We start from the raw sequence: 25769 nt of genomic DNA on the forward strand, positions 1-25769 counted from the left end.
ATGTACCAGAATAGCACGTGTGCTAAATAAGAAACAAATATAATCTGAATGATAATAATTGAAGATAAAACCAAAGTATGTAACATGTTTTCGATCTTGTACCAACGTGTATAAATATATGCAGCTATTTTATGCAGGAAAAAAATAATCACTGTCAAACTGACTGAAATCAATCGTAAAATAAGCTAAAGTACCGACACAATTTGATGTCAAAATTACAGCCGCGCAAATGCAGTATGCATAAAAATATATCACACGACAATTATCGCACAAATTGCACCAACTAGAAATGCGTCGGTGTGGTAAGCGTAACAAGACATTATTTTTCACCTTTAACTTCTATCTCTACTTCCCCGAGTAGATGACAACTCGTTAGTAAAACAATGAACCGTATGTTACGCATTCCTCGTACGTACCAGACGGAGTCGCGGTTATTGTTGTAACATTATGCTTCGTCGGTTTGAGAAAATGCCTGAATAGATAAGAGATATCTTAAATATATGGGGGGACGGCTTGTCAGAGGGTTACCCTCTGGCGGAGTGCTTGGAGGTGGGGAGGAGTGGCCGATTTAAAACCAACCGAGGACTTGCGAATGCAGCACAGTTCGCACGTGTCAATCTTGGTATTGGCACTAGTTCATTAAATAGTCTAGTTTTTTTTTTTCGTTTGTTTGCTTGTTTTTATTTATTTATTATTTCACAAAATTTTATTTCATTTTCAATTGTTCGTCTTTTTCGCAGTAATTGTTTGAAAAAAAAAAAAAAAAAGTAAAACAAAACTGCTACGTACATAATTGCGCAGAGTATAAGGTGCGACCTGCAGGCACCGCTCGACAAACGTCGAAGTTTCAACCCTCGCCTACCACCCGTAAACATCTACTGTACTCATAATTCGGACAAATACCCCAATCCTGCGTGATAATAAACTGTGAGTAAACAAATGCGGTTACAAGTATAAAAAATTCTACGTGGTTGCAATATTCACTGCACTGCACTTGAGTATTACGTGACTAAAAATAAAAAAAAATAAATTGAAATGTAAAGGGACCAGCGCACATAAATAATTATCGTATAACAGTGTACAATAGCCGTAGGCTAGGCTGCTCAAATTGTAAGTACGGACACGTTTTTTTTCATGTTCTTTTTTTTTGTCGCGAGTTTTTACATCTATTTATTTATTTATTTATTTTATTTATGCTTTAGCTATGTGTACAAGTGCCTGGATATAATTTATACACTGGATATTTAGCCTGGGGTTGAATTCTCAATCGCAAATAGCGCGTTGAACTTATTCTTTTTCTCTGTCTTCTTTTTTTCTCTATTTCTAAGAAGCAGAACGAGCGAGTGGTACCTACACACATGCCCTAGTAAGGCACAACTTCATTACCACTATTCGTCATTACGTAAATTTCACGAGCTTCATCCAACATCATTATTACTATTATTAAATTTTGATTTTGTTTTATTTTGTACTCTAAAAAACTTGGAATTTTCAAACATCATTGTAGGTAATTTACATATCGTGCTTCGGCGTACATCCGTGTATATTAGGCATTAGTTATACACGCAAATATTATAATACCACGATATGGTGTTTCGGTATAATGCAGACATGACGTTAAAAAACGAAACGGTAGTCACCGCGATGCCGACCTCGAGATTTGATTTTTGTTTTCAGTTTTTTTTTATTGTTTAGCTTTGCTTCCCCATTTATATACCTATGTATATGTAAAGAAATCATTGCCTTCCCCTCCACCTTGTTAATCCCACCTCCCCTCCCCCCTTCCTCCGCCGATCAACAGGTGTATAAGCCATTAACCTGTAAATGCGTAACCTTCATGCCCTATAGGCACTGCGTAACAGCGGCGAGATCAAAGGTCGAAATGTGAAAAAGTTGAAGGCATATTATTTATCTACTTTCTTTTTTTAGTTCAAGTACACGCTCTGTCCGTCAATATACTTTTTTTTTTAAGTAACAAGGATGAGAGTGAACGTATAAAAAAAAGGGAAACCTATATAGTATAAGAAAAACGAGAACGCATTTTACCCTGCAGCTATCGTTTTTCATGAATTAAAAACGTTGGAATATTATAATTTTCAATCTGTTGGAATTATGGCTCACAGTTAACGTAAGCCAACCGGAAATCCGGTCAATCCAGTCGAAAATTAGTCCACATCGGTTTATTTTTCTTTAATTGGTTTATTTTAGCTAATCAACATTCTTCTATATGACGAAATATTTGATTCCTGTCTGTATTTGGTGTATATTTAATTGCAGATTTGGATTCTTTGCTAGACTAATGATATTGTTACGGTGCTGCCGATGGTTATTCGTTGATATACGCAGTTTACACAATAGTGCAGTACAGCAAATCAGTTTTTTTGTTGTTCTTTCATAAAATCGGTAATCAACAGTCGCATATAAAGCGAGGGACAAAAGTATTCGTACGGTGGATAAATTTAAATAAAATGAGGAATAATTTTTTTAATTAACTTATTTATTCAAGAGTGTGCTGTTTTGTTTCATGCCTGCACGACACTGATGTAAACAAACTCGTACAATCGGACTTGTCATCCTACGATGCGTGGACAAGTCGCCGTTATGGCAAGGACAAAAGTATTGGTGGAATATATGTACGAATTCTTTTATCCCTCGCTGTAGATAAAAACATATAATTGAAAGCGGTTAACAAATTTTTCTCCCCCTACACATCGTCGCGTAGATCCCGGCCGTTGAAACGTTACACGCGCAGTAGGTACATACATATTGACGCAACGCAAAAAATATAAAATAGGTACACATATACCCATGTGATTTGTGTTTGTGCAAAATTCATGTATGTACGTACGTATTTGTGCATATACAATATAATACTCGTACCCAGCGGGTAAGTTACGTAACTTCAAGCAATTACGGGGGTAGGTAATTGTAGCAAAAACGGAAGTAGTTGGCGTGCTTATGCCAATGATTGTATTTTTCCTAAGTCTCGATGTGTTATAGGCGTCGTTCAATTTCCGGCGCATACGTAGACTGCACACAACGTTAATGTGTATCAATTGCGTCGTGCAACTGTTTTTTTTTTTTTTTTTGTTTCTTTCAATTTGTTTTGCACTATTTTTTGTCTGTTACTTTTCGCGCTCCCTATAGTTACAAAGAATTTCGCGTTTAATCTAGTCAATCTGATAAAAATATCGATAGTCTACTTTTCATATAACACAAAATATTAATGCGATTACGTTTACTTTAATGTATGCATACTTTTTTAGTAGTCTAGTAGTATTGTACTAGCAGTAGTAGTAGTGACAACTCTATTTACATATATCCCTAAATATATACCGCGACGTACACGTGCAAGTGTAATACACCTATATAAATATGCACTGACAGACATTAAGGGATATTTCAAAACAGGTATAAATATACATATGAATATTTAAATTACAATATACCTATAAAAGATAATACATTGGTAATTTGTAATACCTTTAATACACAGTTGTTTAGTTATATTTCGCATAAAGCCAATATTATTGCGATATTATCCTTTGCATATCTTTATATCGACCACCTATGCGATTATAGTCATATATACAATGAGAGACAAAAGTATTCGTACAGTGGGTAAATTTATACAAAATAAGGAATAATTTTTTTTAAGTAACTCTTTCATTCAAGCATTTGCTGTTTTATTTCATGCCTGGACACTAACGTAAATAAGCACGTAGAAACGGACTTGTTATCTTATGTTGCGTAGACAAGCCGCCGTTATGACAAGAACAAAGGTATTTGTACACTATAAATACGAATACTTTTATCCCTCGCTGTATATACCTACACGTGACTTACTTCTATCCGCATGTGTGTAGATGCTTATTGTATGTATAGCATCAAATTATCTCACACAATGCATACGAATACATTTTTGTCCTACTTTTTTTTTTGCTTTTGAACAGAGTAGCAAATCAATATCCACTGAGATATAGGGTACCCGCGACATTATATCAAGTGTGATACTACTGATATCAGACTGCAATGAGCAAATTTACCGACGTTATGTATACACTTATCTACCTATATATTACGACTTCCGTCAATAGTGATATGGCATAAACTACTGAACCACGAAGGACAATCATGTCTTCAACCACGAATTGAATCTATTCTCGTCGAATGACCTCAATTACCCACTTCTCCCTTCGTAGAAAAAGCAACCTCTGCACTGACCTGGCATAAATTAAAGGAGTGAACGTGATAAAAAAAATTAAATATACATAAATGTATATATAACTATAATAATTTTACTTCCGACAAATAGGAAAAAAAAATTGGTGAAATAAAACAATCGAATTCGAGAAGAACGGGTGCGGATTGCTAAAATTGTATTCTTAAAACTGTAAGATCTTCGTACGGTCTAAATTTACTCGCCGAAAATACTCTCTGTAATGAAAAATTATTTTTCCACGCTGCAACACAAAACATTTCAACAATAATGTGATATAATTAGTTTGCAGAATATTTTCCGCAGATTGCAATAGTATGTTTATACAATATTCCCGGCTCATATTGATACATATGAAATTTATTTGCGAAATACCTCATCGCATTCAATTATTTCCAATAAAATACTGGCGTTGTAACTGAACATAAATATTTGTCATCAATAATATACAGTCCTCGGTCATAGCACGTTCTACTTAATCAATACTGGTGAATCGATATTTCAGCAAATTGGATTATCCACTGTGCCTCGGATACTTTATTATTATCAATTATTTTGCGGCACTGAGAATAGTAAGGGGAGCTTCATGTTGGTCTCATACGTACAGACTGATCTTTGATCGAAGTATTTTGGAGCATTACCAGATTTTATGCACACCCGTGGACAGTAGCGTCAATGATCATTATTGACTATAATATTGTGTAGGGGATTGACAATGACAGTACCGTATACAGATATATTGCAAAGTATTAATATTTTCACGTTGTTTCTTTTTTCAATATGTTCTTACGGTGTGTATGGGTAAATTTCAATAAACTATCATCACTACAGAAAGCGAAATTAAAGTGTAATGTAATTTTACACACAGGACGGAAAACGTTTCCTAACGATAAGTATCGTATTTTTATGCAGGAATATGACATTACGATACTGCTGTTATATAACGATGAAATACGATTGGAAATTAGACAAGTTCTACAGACAGCTCCTGACGAATGGCTCACCTTATCAACTGGGCTGCTTTCGAAATTACAGAAGGTTGGATTTTCAACTGATATCACTTTATGATTTAATCAAATAAGAGACCGAGATGATGATATCGCAACTTCATAAATCCTGCAATCTTTTGACCGTGTAAATTTAAGGTTCCATACAAAAGTCAACCGATATTGTGAATTTTCAAAATTGATTGTTTCGTTAATAACGAATAATCCGCTGCATGGGAAAGGGATTTGTCAATCAGGTTTTGCAATTTATTTAATACTACTGCATATTCGAAAAATTACCGTGAAACGCACACGTTCTGGGCTAGATAGTCAAATAAGACCATTTGGTAGGCGTAAAACATCAACCGCTATGTCAGCGCCTGAAAGTATGCAGCTTTTCACACGTGAATGTAAGTACGGTCTCGACAGTTGACACCACAGATCCTCCGTCCGTAATCTGGCTACGATACATTCGCGGCAACGTTGTCGTCAGTATGCAGGCTGCAAATAGTTGACCATGGTCAATGGCCGTTGACACGTGACTCGGCGATCGTTGTGCTTCGACACACCAAAACTATTGGGATTGTGCATTAGGGGTCGTGTCAAATTTCTGGAGATTATAAAGTGGTAGAGAAGATCAATGGGGTCTGGGAAATTTGCGGGAATATATTTGAAATTTGAATGTCGTGAAGTATTACGATCAGACGGACCGAGGGAGGGACGAACGGAGAGAGACAGAGCAGGGAGAGAATCAAGCCAGCTGTGTTTGCGAAAAGAGCTGTTCTTTCACGACAGTCTACTACACAAAGTGCAAAACGGGAATACAGAATTAAATCTTACCGATAGAAGCAAACTCGCGCGTTGCTGATAATAATATGACATTTGTATAACGGACAACGTAATTAGAGATTGTTTTAATTTTCATCGTTGTACGTACAAACATTGCAAATATGCATCGTTACGATCAGGAAGATTTGGCAGGACCAAACCAGGCAGACGTATGGGCGGTATGTACAAAACAAAAAACAATAAATTTGATTATTGTTTACAAAAAATATTGACACACTTCAACGACTAACTTATACGATTGCTTTGGATCTTGGTACTTATAAACACTATCAAACATTGGAACCTTACACACCGTTACATCAGCATGCAGCGCAGATAGCCCATCTATAACAGTGGCCGATGCAAGTTTTACTCAATGCGAATTAACCAATATACCACTTGGAAAGTTGTACCCCCACTTTTTACTAATCCGAATAACTTCACGTATATAGAAAAGCTACATAACAAAGAATTACACTTAATTATCAACGAATACTCATATAATCAACGCAACATGCATGATATAAATGCACGGATCAATGACTAATAATTATTTATATACTTCTATACTTCCTCGGTGTATTGAATTCTACTGGATGATTACAAATGAAATTATTTTTCACAGAGCAATAACGGAAATGGAGCATATTTTTCCTACATTTATATCCAATAAAAATGTAGAAGACTATAATTTTGAACGTTTTATAAAATTTGAATCAAGATGATCATGTTGAAGTTAGCAATGTTATCTTAACGAGTCATGCTGAAGGAAAGCCGTTATTTCGCGATTTTATAAGCGTTTGAAGTCCAGAAAACTATAATAAAACAAAATATACTCATATTTTGAAATCTTTGTTTCTCCCAAGTTATTGTAAAAATAAGAAAATAGTCATTTTTTTACCCAATGTTTCGTTACAATAATGTTATTGTTTCAACCTCGTTCAAGATAGCATTTTTTCACATGCAGTACTATATGCATATCGGCATTATTGTTGGTGTTTCAAAGGCATTGAATTTAGATACGCTTGTAAAGCGACTATAATATTCAATAATAACGAAAACAACTCAAGTATGTAATTGTTCAGTGACACAGGAATCTTCCCCTCCAATTTTTATCGCAATTCAATTGAAACTGGAACTCACATGTTATGCTCTATGATTCATTAGTTTATCTCTTCAATTACAGTCACAGGCATACATACCTTTTTCAATTTTTCCAAGTGACATTAATTATATTCTAAAAAATTTAGAGTTATAATTGTATCAAATTATTTCTGAATATTAAAGCTTCTCACTATTTGTGGCACAATTCTTGAACTTGGTATTAAAGTGTGCATTTCAATTTATGGAAATATTACAACAAGCATCATATAGATGCTAAACTTCAGTAAGAAAAATATTAACATACAGTTAATGTTTGACCACTGTTGCTTTTCAACTACGAGAATGATAAAGCACCTGACGATCACCTGGGACCTACAACAATTTCTTTTTAGTAGTAGTGGTAAGATAAAGCTGCCATAATATCCTTGCATGCATGGAAAACTCTCTAGTATCTCTATTTCAGAAAAAAAATATAAGAATGTGATGAATTCGGAATTATTATTACTCAATTTTTATCTGACATAAATAATCTTCCTATTTGCAATGTCGTTTATTTGACTTGTCAATTTACGATCTTGGGTAAAGTCTACGAATTCTCACTTTACTAGTTACCAAAACTCGTTTTGGCACATTCCTACATGGAGCTAGCCATACGGTAGAAGAAGGAACAGAATTATTAAAACATAGTTGTTAGAGCTATTTGTGAGAAGGCAGCACCTTTTGTGTGAATTTTCGGCTAGACTGACAGTAATCTCAAACGAAAAGATTGCATGTTAATAAAGTGTGACAAGCATTTTACTATACAACAGGCATTATAAAAGCTTACTAGTGATACACTGGTTTTCTTACAATACTGCTTTTCGAGGTGATACATGTACTTTGTAACCCAAATGTCTGGACGAACACGCATGAGTCCATACATTGATGCACGCTCACTTTATCTAACTCCATCAAAACATGATACCTAACGAATCCAGATGGTCAAATTCATACATATTAAAAAATCAAAATGAATATATATTACTTTTTACTTTATTAACATTTGTTTGCCATCTTTATTTTTTATATTTTTGAGAGCTAGAACTTGGAAATTAGCTAATCAACTTTGTCACTTTTCAGGTATCAGACAGAACACCGTTACTGCAAGGACACTGCAGCACAATGGGAGACAAAATCGGTATTTCCCAGCAAACGCTCGTCTCTAACGCAGAGTTCAGCTCCAATGGAAAAAAGCTGCCACAATATATTGCAGCAATAGCTGCAACCCTTGGAAGTCTGGCTTTTGGCGCGGTTTTAGGTTGGTCGACTTCAGGAGGTGACGGAGGTATAGATTTGGCTGCAGAATACAACATAACGATATCATCGTCAGAGTTCTCTTGGATTGGATCAATAACAAATTTGGGAGCGGCAGCCGTTTGTGTTCCCTTCGGAGTGCTAATGGACCTGATAGGGAGAAAACCAAGCATGCTTTTACTAGTTGCACCTTTCTTGGTTGGCTGGGGATTAATTATTTGGGCAAACTCAGTGGTAATGTTTTACGTGGGAAGATTCATACTAGGAGTGAGTGGCGGAGCATTTTGCGTTGCAGCTCCTGTGTATACCGGCGAAATATCAGAGCCCTCGGTCCGTGGTACCCTGGGATCGTACTTTCAGCTGATGTTGACCATTGGTATCCTGTTTTCATACACTCTAGGCGCATTTGCACCAATCAAAACGCTTTCAATAGTATCGGCAATTATCCCACTAATATTCTTTGCTGTGTTTTTCTTCATGCCTGAATCCCCGGCCTATTATTTGATGAAAAACAAAGATGATCTGGCCAGGTCAAGTCTCCTGAGGCTGCGTGGTCCTGCTTACGACATTGAACAAGAGTTACAGGCTAAAAAAGATACCATTGCAGAAGAGGTAAAAAATAAAGCCTCGTTCCTAGAAGCAATAAAGACACAGGTTGCCAGAAAAGGATTGATCGTTGCCTTTGGACTGATGATGTTCCAGCAATTGAGCGGAGTCAACGCTATCATATTTTACACCGGCAGCATCTTCGGCGAAGGAGGAAGCATGTCTTCTGAAACATCAACGATTATTGTTGGAGTAATTCAAGTCGTCGCAGTATTTGCGAGTACACTGGTAGTAGACAAACTTGGGCGAAAAATTCTTCTGATATCATCCAGCACTGTAATGACTATTGGTGCTTTTACTGTTGGGATATACTTTTATTTATCGCACACAGGAGTAGACGTGTCTGCATATAATTGGATTCCATTGATCGCAGTTTGCCTTTTTATATTCATGTTCAATCTGGGTCTTGGGCCAATTCCATGGATGATGGTAGGAGAGCTGTTTGCTCCGCAAATAAAGGGCATTGCAGGTAGCAGCGCTTGTTTATTCAACTGGATAATGGCCTTTTTAGTAACAAAGTTTTACAGCGATCTGGTGACAGCATTTGGAAATTACACTACATTCTGGATATTCAGTGTAGTTTGTGCCCTGAGTATCGTATTCTTTGTATTCGTCGTCCCTGAGACAAAAGGAAAAACTCTTGAACAGATTCAGCAAGAAATGGGTGCGGTACCTGCACCTCCACCCACTTCAAATACAATAAAAGTTTAGAAAACAAGGATCTCGGTTCATGGAATTAATAAAACCATATTTAATTAACTCGATCACAGAGTATAATTTCTGGTCAGAAAAAAGCATTCGTGCCAATATCCAACAGGTGTTTGTTACTTTTCTCTGCTGGTGACCCAAGTTATTTGTGAATTAGTACCCAAAAAAACATACTAATAAAGTCAGACACCTATAAGCGATATATAATAAAGCGAAAGGATTGTCTCACAGTCAGTAAATTAAATGGAAAAGAGCCAAGAAAAAGAACTCGAAATGTGTGTTCTCTTAGAGATCATTGATAGGTACAAAATGAGCGACAACTTAGCTCACACAGTATCCAATTTTCAAGCAGAACAAAAATAATTTCTTTAAATTAAATATGTTAGTATAAATGAGAATTATTGAATCAAGTTACTCTGATTTACAGTAATACACTGTATAATACTGATGTACAATCAACATAGATTCTCTTGTAAGACTGATTCTTTTGTAAATATATTTAATCCGTTGGAGTATAGACAAGGATGTACTATTAAAATTTAACCGAATATCTATGCTCATAGCAAAGTATAAATGTATGATAAAAAGTGTGAAGATGTCTGTAATATTATGTATTCATTGATCTAATATTTTGAATAAATTATTCTTGGTAAATTTGTTCTCTAACCATCTTCTCGTTATATATTTGTACAGTATCTTGCTAAACCATCTTTCTATCTAAGAACTACCAATTAAACTTCAAATCCATGAGATAAGATTAGCACAAATAAAATTCTGAAAATCTTGTCAACCAATATAAATTCATGGCATTACAAATTCTGCGTCTCAGTATTAATTCGTTCTCTGTGAACAGTGTAGTTGATAAACTGAAGCAACCTTGTTTTCTTTGTCCTTTAGAACGCAAGACATTTTATTTCACATCTGTTTTGAAGGTACATGTTCTATGACATTTCGCTACGGCTTTTCAATAAACAAGAATAACAACAGTTACTTGTTAATGCTAATGAGGTGCAGCTGAAAACATTGTTGTATCGCGTAAAAAATTAATAATTCAAGATTGTATTATCCTCGCCATTTCTTTGTTACAATAAAACAGTCAAATAATCTATTTTTCACATGTATAATGTATGCTGAAGCATAAGAGATGTTTTCAAAGCTTAATGGTGTGACGTACACTTGAATACACCAAACGTTCGTTAAAAAATATATTGAAAGCGAACAATTTAAGCACAAGCGTGATGCAACCAGTCACGTGAGAGTACATACCAACGATGTTAGAGAAAATTTAAATTCTATGTTCAGTCATACTCGAAGTGCCAATTCAGACTGATCGAACTGCAAAAATTAAAAATGTAAAATATTGAATATAGCATAATAAAAGTGGAAATATACGTAATATACGAATTAAATAGATGTGTTGAACATTGAATTTAAAATTACAGGTATTTAACACAATATTTCCCACCCTGTAACTGAATTGCAGGAAATTGGAAATACATAATCCAAACATAAATATATTTAGAAACAATGAATAACTGTATTCCTTACCTTGCAGGTGACAGAGTGGACGCCGCTGCTGCAGTCGGGCCAGGACACGATGGGGGAAAAGAATATAGGTATTTCACAGCTGACACTTGTGTCAAACGATGCTTCGGCTGTCCGAGGAAAACAGCTTCCTCAATACGCCGCTGCACTCTCTGCTACCATCGGAGCTCTTGCTTTTGGTGGAGTTTTGGGATGGTCGACATCAGGTGGTGACTCAGGGGAGAAATTGGCAGAACAGTACAACATTACGATAAGCAGCTCAGAGTTTTCTTGGATCGGTTCAATATCAAATTTGGGATCAGCAGCAATTTGCATTCCAATGGGTCTAATGATGGACATATTTGGTAGAAAACGAAGCATGCTGCTTCTAGTAGTTCCTTATACCATTGGCTGGGCACTTGTGATCTGGGCTCAATCAGTGGTGATGTTTTGTATCGGCAGATTCTTGCTCGGTTTGAGTGGTGGAGGATTTGGCGTTGCAGTACCAGTTTACACAGCAGAAATCGGAGAACCTTCCATACGCGGTACTCTGGGAGCATTCTATGAGCTGATGTTGACCTCTGGAGTTCTGATAACATATTCTCTCGGTACCCTCATACCGATATACTATCTCTCCATAACATTTGCAATTGTACCGTTGCTATTCTTCACCATATTTTCATTCATGCCAGAAAGTCCGACTTACTTTCTAATGAAGAATAGAGAGGAAGATGCCAGAAATAGCTTGCTGAGACTGCGCGGTCCTAAATATGACCTTGACCATGAGCTGCAAGTACGAAAACATGTCTTAGCAGAAGAGTTGAGAAATAGAGGCTCTTTTATTCAAGCAATAAAGTCGAGAGTAGCCAGAAATGGGTTGATAATTTCCTATGGCCTGATGTTCTTCCAGCAACTGAGCGGTGTTAATGCAATTGTATTTTACACAGGAAGTATCTTTGGCAAGAACGGTAGCATTTCCACAGACACGTCAACAATTATTGTTGGAGCTCTTCAGGTACTGTCGACTTCCATCAGTCTATTAACTGTTGACAAGCTTGGACGTCGAGTTTTGCTTCTTGTTTCGATAGTAGCAATGACAATAGGTATGTTTTCTCTCGGTACGTATTATTACTTGGAGCACATAGAAGCGGATGTTTCATCAATTAACTGGCTTCCACTTGTATCGGTTTGCTTCTTTGTCCTCATGTGTAGTCTTGGTTTTGGACCACTTCCATTTATGATGGTTGGAGAGCTATTCTCACCACAAATAAAAGGTGTAGCTGGTAGTAGTGCTTGCTTTTTTAACTGGATGATGGCATTTATAGTGACAAGAACTTATAGTGACCTTGTACTGGCATTCGGTACGTACACTACATTCTGGATGTACAGTGTAATTTGTGCCATAGGTACAGTGTTCGTTGTTTTCATTGTGCCCGAAACAAAAGGGAAGCCTTTAGAACAGATTCAACGTGAATTAGGAGCAAAGTCTGTCCCTGTTCCTGATCCTGTAAAAGCTTAGAAAATTTTGTCATTCAATGATATATTCAAAATAATGACGACTCAAACGTGTCGTGTGAAACAAAATAATAAAGTTGGTTGTGCAAAGAGCTGTTAATGTAAATATCAGGACATCAATAACTAATTTGTAATATTAACGATGGTCAAAAGAATTATCGTGCAAATTTTAAGCTCAGAGTGGTTAAGTATGCACTAAACACTAGTAGCAAACATAGGTCACATTGCATACCAGTTGTTGACTTCTGCAACATAATTTCGTTCGGTGAAATAAGTTCTGTCTATTTCAAACTCACAATCAAACTAACAAAGTTCAACTTATATTCAGGTGGAAACAGTGATTCATTTTTATTGTCACCTGACTAGGCAAATTTAATCTTCTATTTACTTGAACGTGCCAAGCGTGGTCCAAGCGGGCACGTGTGATAATCATGATTTGTATTGTATTATTAGACCTACTCAATTTAACACTCAGTACTTTGCTGTCCTTTGTGATATCTCTGAAAAAAACGTTGCACAGTGTCAAACAAATACTAAACGGATAGATAATTTAGTAAATGGAATAAAATTTTGTACAGAACCTTTAGAATAGGATTTTTTATATGTACTCCGATGCACATTACGTCTCAATCTACTCGAATATTATAATTGTGAATATAACGTTTATAGAAAAACAAAAATCAACATAAATAGCCATTTCTTGGACTCAACTACAGAGTTTGTTATATATAGTCAATATTTCGACTGGTTTTTGCAACAACTTTTACACTGCGCATAAACTATTTCCTTAATTTTGCATACGAAATGCTTCTAGTTTGTACATATCAATGCAGTTTTATTTCTACAGATGTAAAATATTTTATTAGAATAACTCTAAAAATTGTAGCAATAATCCGAGAAACACCTCGATTCAAGTGCTTACTAAGGTTTAAAATAAATTGAGGGCTATGGCAGTATACCAGGTGTTATTAGGTAAAAACTGATTCTCTGTTTTATAATCTTATTTAAACTATACATATGTATATTGAAATATTAGAACTCTCTTGCTTTATGGCACGATATGAACATATTAGATAAGTATATATACAAATTATAAATTATGAGATTTGAGAAATCACTATAATGAACCATTTATGTTACCCGAAACTAAATGATCTGTATAATATAAAATGGACAAGTATGATAACAGTATGATTATGATAAATGTATACATAGAATAAAATGACTACATTCCTACAGAGTTTATCATAGTTTACCCAATGATTATTGTGTGCAATGCAACAATATTATCATATTAATTCAAACTCTCACTCGGGATGACAAGATAAATCCGAAAACAATTCTATCAGACTGATTGTCTAAGGTTGAACTTATTTACGTTGACATTCATCAAAGCTCGTTGAAAAAACAAAGAACAAGCCATTAAAAGCTAAGATCAAAATTGAATCGATATGAGATGAATAAATTCAATTATATCTGATGTATATATCATGATATATATGATATGCATCTATAAAATACAACATATATATATATATATATATATATATATGCTTATACATATATTGTATTCTTATGACCGGAATTTCATCTTTAAAATGGCTTTTTATGGCAAAGGTATGCAAGTGTTGTGAACAATAGTACAACAAAATCAAAAACATATCATTCGCAATCATCATTTACGAAGATATTTCAGGAAACAAATCAGCAATTATTTGGTCTAGGAGACAGTATGCCAGGTGTTTGTTGAACGCCGGATTTTGAAGCGGTTCCAAAAGTGATCGCATTAATTTATGCCACGTTGTATGGAGGCCGATGATCCACCAAGGGATCAACGAGCTCAAGCCTGCTTGAGCCTGCTCAAGTTTTTTAGTCTCGAAATCACCCAAGGATGACAATTCTTTATCATTTGATTTCGGTCCCAATATTGTAGTGTGCAATAACTTAACGACAACAGCTGCCCGTCCACTGCTTAACAGTTTCACCAACGTTTTATTCATCAGTTTATTTATTAATGGATCCAAGCTTTGGTAAGATAGTGAAGCAGCTAGCCAATAAGCTTGAGCCAATGACGGAGGTACTTCCAACAAGTTATTGACTGAAAATAGAGGAAAAAGAATTTGCGAAAGAAAACTGTAGTGTTTTTAAGACATTGTGAACACATACGATAACAATTGGACATTGAACATACTGTAATCAGACACAAATAAATCTGTTGAATATCTTACATTTTTGATCTTTATGATATCTATGACGATACGAAATTCAATCAGATAAAAAAGTCCGATTAAGATATTTTATACACATATATCCATTATCATTGTGCTGTTAAAACACTTAAACTGTAATTAAATTTCCGCTTACCTGCCTCAACGATACAAAAACATGCCCCTTTTACGTGTTGTGGCTGATTGGTAAAGACGAATTGGAAATCCTGGAGCTTTGGTGGAAGGTCAAGGTTGTTGCCAAACGGTCCAACATGCACCAAGTCCCGGCCTTTTCTTTGTGAAATGCTGAGACTGTGTTCACTAGACGGTTCTATACCGACATCTGCGTATTCATCTTTCATATTTATAGAAGAAAGAAAGGTTTTCATGAACTTATCCAAATGCTGCCCACGCTCTTTCCGTAACTTGTGAGCAACGTTTTGATAAAATAATCCAATATCTGGCGTACTATAGCTGGAATAGTATGGCTCTAAATTAGGAGCTGTGAGAAAAGTATGTAGCAGTTCGCTGCTTCGGAGTTTTGGCTTGGCCAGCAGCTTTTGTAAGAAATCCTGGTATCTTTGTCTGTTTGTGTTCAGTGAAGGGTGTTGATTTTTACGAGCTGGTAAAGGGGAATCATTTAATTCTCGATCTCCGTGGAATTCAGCAAGTCGCGTCCTGAGAGAATAAAAATCTATGTCCCTCCTTAACACAGTCCAAGATTTTTCTTGTGCTACACTATGCACTGCAATCATATAAAGGGGCTGTGCGCCACCCCCATCGACATGAGGAACTGTAACACGCCAGGTAGTTAGATCTCGATCTCCTCCATCTTCATAGGAATTTGAAATTGGATGAAGTCTCGGTGTACAATCAACCTCTTCGGCTTGATAAACGTTCTCGTGTTGATATGGCGCTCCGTCAACTGCAGAGGTCCGCAATACCCGTTGGATTCGACCAATCTGGTTGCTAAATCTACTCCCCATACCAACCGGTCCCCCTTGACTGACAAAATGGAATGAAAAAACGTTTACTTTAAGAATAAATCACATAGTGGACAGCTACATGATTTTACAAACAGTTGTCATACTGCTGTAATTAAAAAAAAAACAAAAAAAAAATAAAAATAATGACTGGAAATTAATATAAATTTTTGTGTACAAATATTAGACATAGTAACAATATGTAAAAATTTGCCATTCGTCAAGTATTCTATCTATTATGTAATTTAATTATAATTGCTCACTTGTGTTGATTCATCGATTTTGGATGAGTTGAGGGTGTCTGTTGACCGCATAACAAGGTGTAAATCTGAAATTCGAAGTAATTCCATTACCTTATGATCGTTCACTGATTAAAATTAAGTTTGCAGGCTAAGAAACTGCCAAAAAACCATATAGATTTAGGTTGTTTTCATGAGCGTGATGTGGAATACAAATACTTGTCTCTTAGGTTGCAGTTATTACATAAAACTTTCTTTATTCAACTTTCAGCCAGTCGGCAGTGGGCCATCTTTAGCATTTTGATAGGAATACTCTACGGTTTTTGGTTTTGGCAATCTTAGTTTGCATCCTCGATATGTTCTTCCGTAGTGTCATCGATATCATTGTTGTCTGTGTGCGATCGTATTACTTTAAAAGTGGATTGCTAACTTCCACAATAACATATCGTCGATACTCTAGATTTGGATTGTTTTCGTGACAATGACGTTGGATTTGAATAATTATTTGTTCAGTTTGAACTAAGATTGCTATAATCGTAAACCATAGGGTATGCCTTTTAAAATGCTGAAGAAATCCCACTGTCAACAAGCCAAAGCGTTCAATTAGGAAACTTTTGTACAATGACTGGAACTGAAACATTATTCGAACAGCCATACATCAAAATTAGTAATTTATGAAACGCAGGAACGAATGAATTTAACTGAGAGTTGATAAAGGGTCATTAAACGAAATGCACAAGCTTTGTTTGTGAGAGAAGACTAACATGAGTAGGTTTTTAATGATTTTTTTTTTAAATATTGTAATCTCAATCAATATTACTTGATAACTGTGATGGAAAGAAGGCAGACACGTTATTTCCAAGATCGTATGGGCTTCTTGGTGAGCCTGATACAGTGGTCGCGAAGTTCTTAACTCTTGAATTTTGCTTGGTCCTCCTTCCAGAACTGTATATCAGTAGTAAAAAGTGGTTGAAAAAAAAATATTATGACATATTACCATCTTGAATACTTATCAGCATCACATAAATTTAGTACTTAGAACAAATCTTATGAAATAAGCTGATGATAGTTACTTTTCTGCAATCCTTTTGATATGTGAACAGGCAAGTGAAGATAATTGGGAGTATCTAGTGTCAGGTAAGACGAATAGAGATTCTGCGCAACTGCATACAAGTTCCCCTCAGTCTCTACAGTTATATCTGGATTCAACAGTCTCTTGCTTAGATCATCTGGAATGAATATGGCTGTAATTCTTCTTATGCAAAAATTATGCATTACATAGGAAAATTAAAATTCGACCTATACAAACCTATGTCCAAACAGAATTGTAAGAGATGAACATGTCCGATTTCCTTGATGTGTTGCATGAATAAATAGAGAAGTTGGGGATTGTTCAGGATCTCTTCTAATGATGGTTTTAGCGTATTGGGAACATTATCGACAAGGAGAGGAGGCATAGCCCAAGAATGTAGGAGCGGAACATTAACAGAGTCTGCTGTTTGGGTGAACTCGCCTTCATGATAAGTGGAAAGAATGACCAGAGTATTAATGTTATCCGGATCAGCAAGAGCATCCATTGCAGGCAAAAGAACCCAGTTGGCCAAAATTTCTCTCAAAATAATCTGAGGAATAAATGAAACTGAGTAGGTGTTCGAATGATTAGTTTAGAGAGGTTTTTATATATTAAAAATCACTTTATTATTGATGGAAAGATGCGTTGTTGGTAGCAAAAGCGGCATAAGCGTAGTGACCAGGCCTCTGAGATAATTCAGTTCTGCTTCACGTGAGTATGCCGCAGGATGTATTCTGGGCCCCAGAAAATCTGCCACATAATCTGCAGGATTTCCACCCTCAGCTTTGGCACGATTGACTAAAACTTTCCAGTCCTGAGCATGCTGCAGAGCTATAGGGACCAAATGATCAAAAATTACTGCTGCTGTATCGACACGGAAAAGTCTTTGAGCAATATTGCCAGCCGCAGTTGCTATGCAGGTTCGAAACTGCTGTACAAATGCCTCGTCGGAAGAGAATTCCAAATACCATGTACAGATATATGTCTGTAGTAGCTGCTCCAGGAGCTGAAAACGAAAAAAATGCGTGAGAATATAGTATTTTTCTCTTTTCTTATTTAATACTCGAATATTTTAAGAAGTGGTACAATTACTCCAACTCCTCAAGATTATGTTGTATGAACAAAAGAATATAATTATAGATTTCTTACAGAACATTGAAAGTGCTAATAAATTGTTTCCTTTTTAAACGTGTTCAACTCCAAAAACTAATTAATACATCATTGAGGTTCAATTACTTACTTAATTAAGTACTAAATGAAATTTTTTATTTGGATACTAGTCAGCTTGCAAACTGAAAGTTTGATACGCTACTTGTAAGTTAACAAATGATAGAATAGTTACATTTTCTAATGCATCGTCAAAATCTTTGGGGACATTGATACGTGCCAAATTTCTTGACGGCCGATGACGTTTGCAGACGTCGCCCCCACAGACGCCACAAGACTCATCATTGCCTGTTTTCAGGTTAGAAACATAGTGGAGTTTCTTTAAATTGAAGCCTACATATTGTAAGAAGCTTGTGCCCCATAAAACACCAATGAAATACACAGCACTGATAGCTGCAATCCATGTTATGCTGAAATAATATGATTGAATCCATTTGGAAATTTACTGCATAAACAATGAAATAATTACTGATTATTATTGTGACACTGTGTCTATTCGCATTACAAAGTGAACTGACACTGTACACTGTAAATATTCCACACATTTATGCATCGGAAGAAATTGGCCTATCCGAACTAATTTCCAACGCATACCAATTTTTATGTCAATAGAATTTTTCAGAAACACAATCTCTTGAGGTGACAGACCGCAACAGTTTAGTTCGTACCGCTAGTGTGTATTGTGGTTTTGGCAAGTGATAGAATACGATCATTTATTAAAACTTTAGCGAAGGTATAACAGCAGGTAAACTTAATCTAAACTTTGTCACTCTAGTCAAGCGTGCCTAGAATAATTGTTCTGACGCTCCGCTTTTGTCCGTGAAATTCGGGACAGATAATCATTTGATGTATGAATTATCCAGCGTCGCGTGAAGGGTCACTCTGTAGTGCGAGTAGACACTTCGTAATAATCATTAGTTTTGTAACTACTGAACCTGAAACATTACCTGTCAAATACACCTAAAAACACCGCAAACGTTAGCGCAATCAAAGCAAGGGAGCATTCTATCTTATCTCCAGACAAGAATATCATTTTTCTTAAGCAATTATCGAATTAATCAGATACGTGCGTGTAACACATCGATTTTTAAAACTGAGTGAATAAACTATGGAATAAACACGTTGTTGTTTTGGTTTTGACAGCACTTCGCACATGATAAAGACTGATAGCCTTATGGGACTTTTCATAATCGGAAATGGACAAGATAAATTCATCGTGAAGTGGCGCCCTCTGCGTCCTACAATGCACGCGCAACTCAATCGAGCAAGTGGTACGTAAAGATGACAAAAACTGTTGTTACCAACGCTCACCGCGTGTGCGCAGATAATGCAGAGTCGGATGTTATTATGGATGTCGGGTGTATTTCGAAATATACTCGCAGTACTGCAAGTACTGGCAACCGCGTTCCGAAATCGCGCGACAGCTCACTGCCGCCAGTCAGTGACGTCATGAAATTTGTGACGTTATTGGCTGTGACCGCTGTGACTACTGCGGTCTGGGACGTGAGGCAGTTGCAGTACTTGAGAAATGGCCGCGTCTTCGGTGTAGTGTTCCGATTTTACTGCGACTGGCAACTCGAAGTAAAAACGGAACGCAATTCGCAATTGACTGCGTGACGTCACGGTCGGCAGTACTGGCAGGTACTGGAAGTATATTTCGGAGTACAGCCATAACAGCCTAAGCAAAAACCCCGTATAGATGCCGTATATTTTTCAACTACGCAAATTCATTTGGGCCAAATTCAGCAATATCAATCTCTAACTAACTTCATCGGATCGACAAAAATGATGTTATCTACGCAATAAACACGCACCTGGTTTGTTGTCAACAGAGTTAGAAACCTTTCCTTGATACTAAGGATGGGAGACACAGTCCAAGAAGTTAATTAAGGAATGGCGATATATCGTTGTTCCTATATGTACCTTATGTAGTTTCTTTACATATGTTTAATACTCAACTCGTACCGTTAACTGAAAATAATAATATGTATCTTTAGTCAACAGTCATATCTTCATTCCAAAAGAAGATGCAGCTGATATATAAAAACAACATTGATAATTTAATAATATTTAGTATTAATTACATTAAATAATGATATTTTGATTTATATCAATAAATAATACATACGGATAACTAACCTCAATTATATTGGAGCACTTGAAAAAGTATTTTAGCACAATTTTTTCACTAATCTTCACAAATTTTTCGAGACTTAATGAATTCGGTTGAGTGGGCAACTTCATCCTGTTAATTTTGTGTTACAGTGATGCGCTCGCATCTTGAAATTGAATTCGGTTGAGTGGGCAACTTCATCCTGTTAATTTTGTGTTACAATTTTGTGTTACAGTGATGCGCGCGCATCTTGAAATTTCACTCTCATCAGTTTTTCATAACGCGCCTAAAGAAGTATAACTTCAATAACTTCAATAATTTCTTAACTGACGTTAGACTTCCGTGGATTTTTAGAAATGTAGTTTATTTGCAGCGGAAAACCCAGAACTTTCTACACAAAAATACGACTCGTAAATATTTTTTGGAAATTGGTGAAAATCGATTGTTACTAATGTTTTAGTCCATGCTGTAACAAAACCCGATGAACCTCAGGCAATCATTACCACAAAAGCAATAGAAAAATAATTTATAGATGATCAAGGTTCCTTCTTTCAACTTCGACTCATATTACCTGGTTAGGTTGCGACTCTGTCCGCTGACCCCTAAACGGAAGATTGTTCAGATATTTGTTATCAAGTGGCCCAGATTATAATTACTCATATCTATCCAGTTTATTATACGTTTATGGCAGTACCCTTATTAATTGTTCGGAATTTCGAGTTTGAGAATATGTATTCCCAACAAAATCGATACTATTTTATGCGGAATTTCATCACTTTCCGGTAACTCGTAATAAAAATATTATCCAGAAGATACAATTGTGTAATGATACTATACATACATAGGATATCAGAAACTAACGACTGATATCACCTAAAGATGGATTTTCCGAATTCTTTATAATCAAATTCTCATGAATTATCTACGATATCTCTGTAAAAAAAAATACACATGAAAGGTGGTAAGACCTTCTGCAAGCTTCAAGAGTAGTCTGCTTCCAACAATCCATTGGTCTTTTCTAGGACAAGATTCTTATCTATCGAAGCATTTCTATAGATTTCCGCAAACAGAATTTACTAATTTTGTTAAGTAGAACAAGAATTTCACAAAGTGAAGAGGAATCATTGGTAGAACGTTAATGAGTCACATTACACATGTTAAAATTGCAAGGAGCTTGTTAGAAATTCATGTAATTGCTTAGTAATCCTCCAAGAAATATGCATCGTTAATAAATTATTGGAACGGCATCGGGTTCTAGTGGTGGGCTGATTGTCCGTTTTGCCGAAATATACATATATAGGTCCGTTAATTTCCAAGCGATACTCTTCCTACGAAGTTCAACATCCAACAATGCCTATACCGGTCTTTAGAATTGGTGGCGAGGCAGCCAACTTATGCGTAAAACGTTTAGTTATTGATGAATCATTTTTTCGCGTTTTATGAATGTATTATCTGAAAGTCCGGCAACACACACCTTCTTCGGCAAGTTCTGCGGGGTATGCACGATGCCCGATTGAAATTGTGACTTGAAAAACTGCAATATGTTAGTATTCGACCGGTAAAAATAAGTTCACTTATGCTCGTTTCCACACCACCACAAGCGGTAGAGCACCCAGCGCGTTTTTTTTTTCACGTGGTATCCCCAGTAGGCCTACTCCACGGAGAATAGTTGCAAGATCGATCTTACGTTCTTCCAAAAATTGCAGATGGCTTTTTTCACATGTTAATTATGGTGCGTTGTTTTTCACAATCAATTTGTACTCGCGTATATTCGCAGTTCGTTCGAAATTTTTCAGTTCATATACACCGCTGACTAGTTATTATCGATGAAAGATAACTATTTTAATTATGAATGAAAGATGGCTATTTCAATTATCGATGAAGGGTGAATGTTTTTATCTTATATGCGAACGGCTATTGACTTTGGATGTTCACGCACGATGTTTTTTCTTATAAGGTATGAGATAGTCATTAAAATGGAACCTGGTGAATACGCAAAACAATCGACAACTAAAACAAGATCGAAAACACGAATCACTGTAAGACGTTGGCATTTACCTATCGGATGACGATGCAGAATTCTTTGAGGAAATGGAAACAAATCGGAGTAGACAAAGCACAACCACCAAAATGCGACAGAACCGTATAATACTACAGTGAAATACAAACGGAATATGACCTGTGAGCGACTCGAGAAAAAAACTCCGATGCTAAAACGATCGCAATAAAAGACTGTAAAACCATTTTAAAAAAAGTACAGTTGAATAAATTTTACTATACTTTGTGATCATGGTGATTCTGAACTACATCGCTAAATCTATGTGTCGGTGAAAACAAGATAACTGATCCTCAACCAGGCCTAAACCAGACTTAAACCTGAAAGATAAAACGTTTATTTTTCAGTATAATCAATAGAACTCAGTTACCTGGAAAAGATGAAAATATAATTAGTGACATATGTTCATACATACAAAAATATACTTATCTTAGGTAAGTGAAAAATATAATGGAAGAAAGAAGAGACAAATTGATTCGTTGAAACAGACAGAAAATTTGATTAACTGAAACAGGCAAAAGATTTGATTAGCTGAAACAGGCAAGAGGTTTGATTAGCTGATACGGACAAAAAGTTTGATTAGCTGAAACAGATAAAAGATGTGATTGGTTGAAATAGATAAAGGGTTTGATTAGCTGAAACAGACAAAAGGTTTGATTAGCTAAAATAGATAAAAAGTTTGATTAGCTGGAAAAGACAGAGTTTTATGAGCTGAAACAGAACAAAAGGTTTGATTGGCTGAAACAAACAAAAAGGTGGTTTGATTAGCTGAAACGGACAAAAGGTTTGATTAGATGAAATAGATAAAACGGATGATTAGCCGAAACAGACGAAGGTATGATTAGCACAATCACATAAGTTCATACACTGACAAAAAATGGGTCAAGAACACAATAACATTCGCTTTCGTTGCTCCAATTATTAATTGTATTGATGTATAAAAAACATTCTAAATTTTTGGTATCGACATCTCTTTCTGCTTTGAGTTATTGAAGTGATTATATTTTTCGACTAAACATTCTATACGTCTCAGTGCAATTGTTAAGAAATCGGGTTTGTTGCCCTGAAACAGAAAATAAAACGATCAGTTAAACGACTAATTCTGTACATTTCAGATATATTTGATAAGTACTTACGCCAAGATTTTCCACTATCACTCTACACTACCGAGATTTTTGTTCCTGCGGGTCGAGCGCCTTCATAACTGAAAGGTATCAAGTTCACGCGCAAAAGGCGCCGTGAAACTAGAAAACTTTATTATTCGTCAAAAATTGACCGAAGAGCTGAACAATCAGCACATCAAGAGTGCGTAACTCTTTTATATACTCTTTGCAAAATCGACGCGAAAACCAACGTGTCCGATGTTAGTTATTAATTTACGCGCATAAAGCAGCGTCCAATTCTCCTGATGGATCCACGCACAATAAGGCACGACAGATTAAACTGTCAAAAACTTTTATTTTTTGGGACTTGTCCCGAAAATTCGTCAGTACCCCAATCTGCATCTGCATCTTTCTGAATTAGTTACATTGCTATGCGGATTGTTGTTCTGAGATTACAAATCAAATTGAAATCGGGAGGAAGGTTGGAGGGCATGCATTATTGTGTGGCGTGACGGTCGGCGGTCCTCTTCGACGCGAAGTCTTCGAGCTAAGCATCTCTCCCCATCTAGCGTACCACGGAACGCGATAGATTGTCCAAAGATGCGTTTTGCCCATTCAGACGGTCACAGAGATCAATTGAATGGAAGAACGATCGGTAATGACTAAATAATTGAATTGCATAACGATTGAAAAATTGTTGCAGTCACAAAAAATGCAAAATTCAATCTCGTTAGTACTCAAATGCTTACGAATGGTCGCGAGACTCGAATACGGAGTCTGTTGGGAAAAAAATGTCTGTGATCGTTTGACGCTGTGGATTACAAAAGTTAGTAACATCACGGCACATCGCGACCTTCCTACCCTTGCCTGTTTCCCAACGGAACTACCCAACGGAAAAGAGAGATTCACACACACACAATCATAAATCTCGCGACGGATCCCAAAACGTCCACCTACCTACCCGGTTACCTATATTCGATCTAAACGATTCTCCATTTTTTCCAACACACAACATTCTTCATCATTCGCGCCGTGGTCACTGACTTACATTTTCATTGATTACCTGTTGGGATCAAAATGTTTTTGTATCGTAGTCTGCTTACTCAAAATTCAGTATCGCGGTTGTATCCCGCCAACTTTAATATTGCATTTATTATTTTAGTAAATGTTGGCAGACTATCGGTACATTAACCTTTTGTAAAAGTGATTAAAAACATCCTGAATGCCATTTAGCATTTTTCTAAGCGAGCTAAGCCTGCAGTTGATCAATACTTGTTGGCTGTTAAAAGATTGAAAATGATATATAATGTAAAATGCAATTTGATTACGTTACGTTATGCCAGACTTTGGAATTTCATCAATTTAACCATAACGTAAATAATTGAATATGTTCAAACCTCAGGTGAACCCACCACTTAAACGGCATCATCAGTAAATTCAATCGTAGATTGTTGCATCAGTTACGAAACACAATTCGATCTTGCGAGTGCCGAGTAAGCCATGGTTACCTGTCGCGATGCTCATTCCACTTTTAGCAACGTGTAAAATTTCTAACTTCAAGTAAGCTACGCTAAGTTGCATTGCGAAAAATAATGATTCGACTGAAAGTCAAGCACGTTGCGATCGTGAATGAGCCTAACCATGCAGCTAAAAAATCGAAGATTTGTGTAAAAATTGTTACCGCCACGCCACGTGACAGAGGAATCCCAGGAAAATACCCATAACCTAACACATGCAAACTCACCAACGTTGCCGAGAAATGAAAAAGTTACTCGGAAGCCTCTGCTCAAGTCTGTGAAAAACAAAACGAAACACTTGAATTGATTTAGCAAATTGGCTTTTCAGTTTTCAAATCAATTATTATTGTTATCTATTTTCATATTTATGCATTGCCTGTTACGCAACAAAAGTTCAACTCTAGATGTACCACCTTGAATTATCAATCAATAATTAAAACAAGTATTTACCTCGAATCTGGGTTGCTCCACACTTTAACGTAATAGTCTTGTAGCATCTCAGATGTGTTGGTGAAGCGACGCACTTTTC

General features: G+C 36.1%; 3 protein-coding genes across 8 annotated transcripts in view; 2 read left to right on the forward strand and 1 right to left on the reverse strand.

The window, feature by feature from the left end:
- Positions 1-14026, forward strand: part of LOC124293684 (facilitated trehalose transporter Tret1-like) — a 33269-nt gene extending 19243 nt beyond the window's left edge. For 2 of the 5 annotated variants that reach the window (XM_046735630.1, XM_046735631.1), the window contains exon 2: positions 11300-14026. In XM_046735630.1, the coding sequence (XP_046591586.1) occupies positions 11300-12787 (1488 nt within the window). In that variant the 3' untranslated portion in view covers positions 12788-14026. Of the gene's footprint in view, positions 1-13; positions 303-10542; positions 11187-11299 lie in introns of those variants that run through there. The other 3 variants (XM_046735635.1, XM_046735634.1, XM_046735636.1) reach the window with 3 other exon arrangements.
- LOC107227409 (facilitated trehalose transporter Tret1) lies at positions 590-10398 on the forward strand. The gene is made up of 3 exons (XM_015668539.2): positions 590-927; positions 5132-6212; positions 8257-10398. The coding sequence occupies exons 2-3, from the start codon at positions 6156-6158 to the stop codon at positions 9745-9747; spliced, it is 1548 nt and encodes a 515-aa protein (XP_015524025.2). The 5' UTR covers positions 590-927; positions 5132-6155; the 3' UTR covers positions 9748-10398.
- On the reverse strand, positions 13143-19681 carry LOC107227432 (sorting nexin-14). 2 transcript variants are annotated; one of them, XM_046735629.1, is made up of 9 exons: positions 19399-19681; positions 18672-18861; positions 17907-18290; positions 17522-17834; positions 17286-17441; positions 17033-17157; positions 16237-16301; positions 15148-15995; positions 13143-14881 (listed from the first exon to the last, which is right to left on the reverse strand). In XM_046735629.1, exons 1-9 carry the CDS (start codon positions 19482-19484, stop codon positions 14463-14465), a joined length of 2586 nt encoding a protein of 861 aa, XP_046591585.1. In that variant the 5' UTR covers positions 19485-19681; the 3' UTR covers positions 13143-14462. The 2 variants fall into 2 exon arrangements, with proteins under 2 accessions (XP_046591585.1, XP_015524061.1); XM_015668575.2 differs by having other exon boundaries at positions 18627-18861; positions 19399-19677.
- Positions 19682-25769: the final 6088 nt, after the last annotated feature.

The sequence above is a fragment of the Neodiprion lecontei genome, chromosome 3 (assembly GCF_021901455.1).
Source record: "Neodiprion lecontei isolate iyNeoLeco1 chromosome 3, iyNeoLeco1.1, whole genome shotgun sequence".
NCBI classification, from domain to species: Eukaryota; Metazoa; Arthropoda; class Insecta; order Hymenoptera; family Diprionidae; genus Neodiprion; species Neodiprion lecontei.

Bases quoted from the DNA above. Each gene is read 5' to 3' on its own strand.
- LOC107227409 (XM_015668539.2), top strand. From the start codon at position 6,156: ATGCATCGTTACGATCAGGAAGATTTGGCAGGACCAAACCAGGCAGAC. The intron at 6,213-8,256 runs GTATGTACAAAA...GTCACTTTTCAG, and splicing joins ACCAGGCAGACGTATGGGCG to GTATCAGACAGAACACCGTT.
- LOC107227432 (XM_015668575.2), bottom strand. From the start codon at position 19,484: ATGATATTCTTGTCTGGAGATAAGATAGAATGCTCCCTTGCTTTGATT. The intron at 18,291-18,626 runs GTAACTATTCTA...TTTCGTTTTCAG, and splicing joins TTGACGATGCATTAGAAAAT to CTCCTGGAGCAGCTACTACA. The intron at 17,158-17,285 runs GTAACTATCATC...ACTGATATACAG, and splicing joins ATCAAAAGGATTGCAGAAAA to TTCTGGAAGGAGGACCAAGC.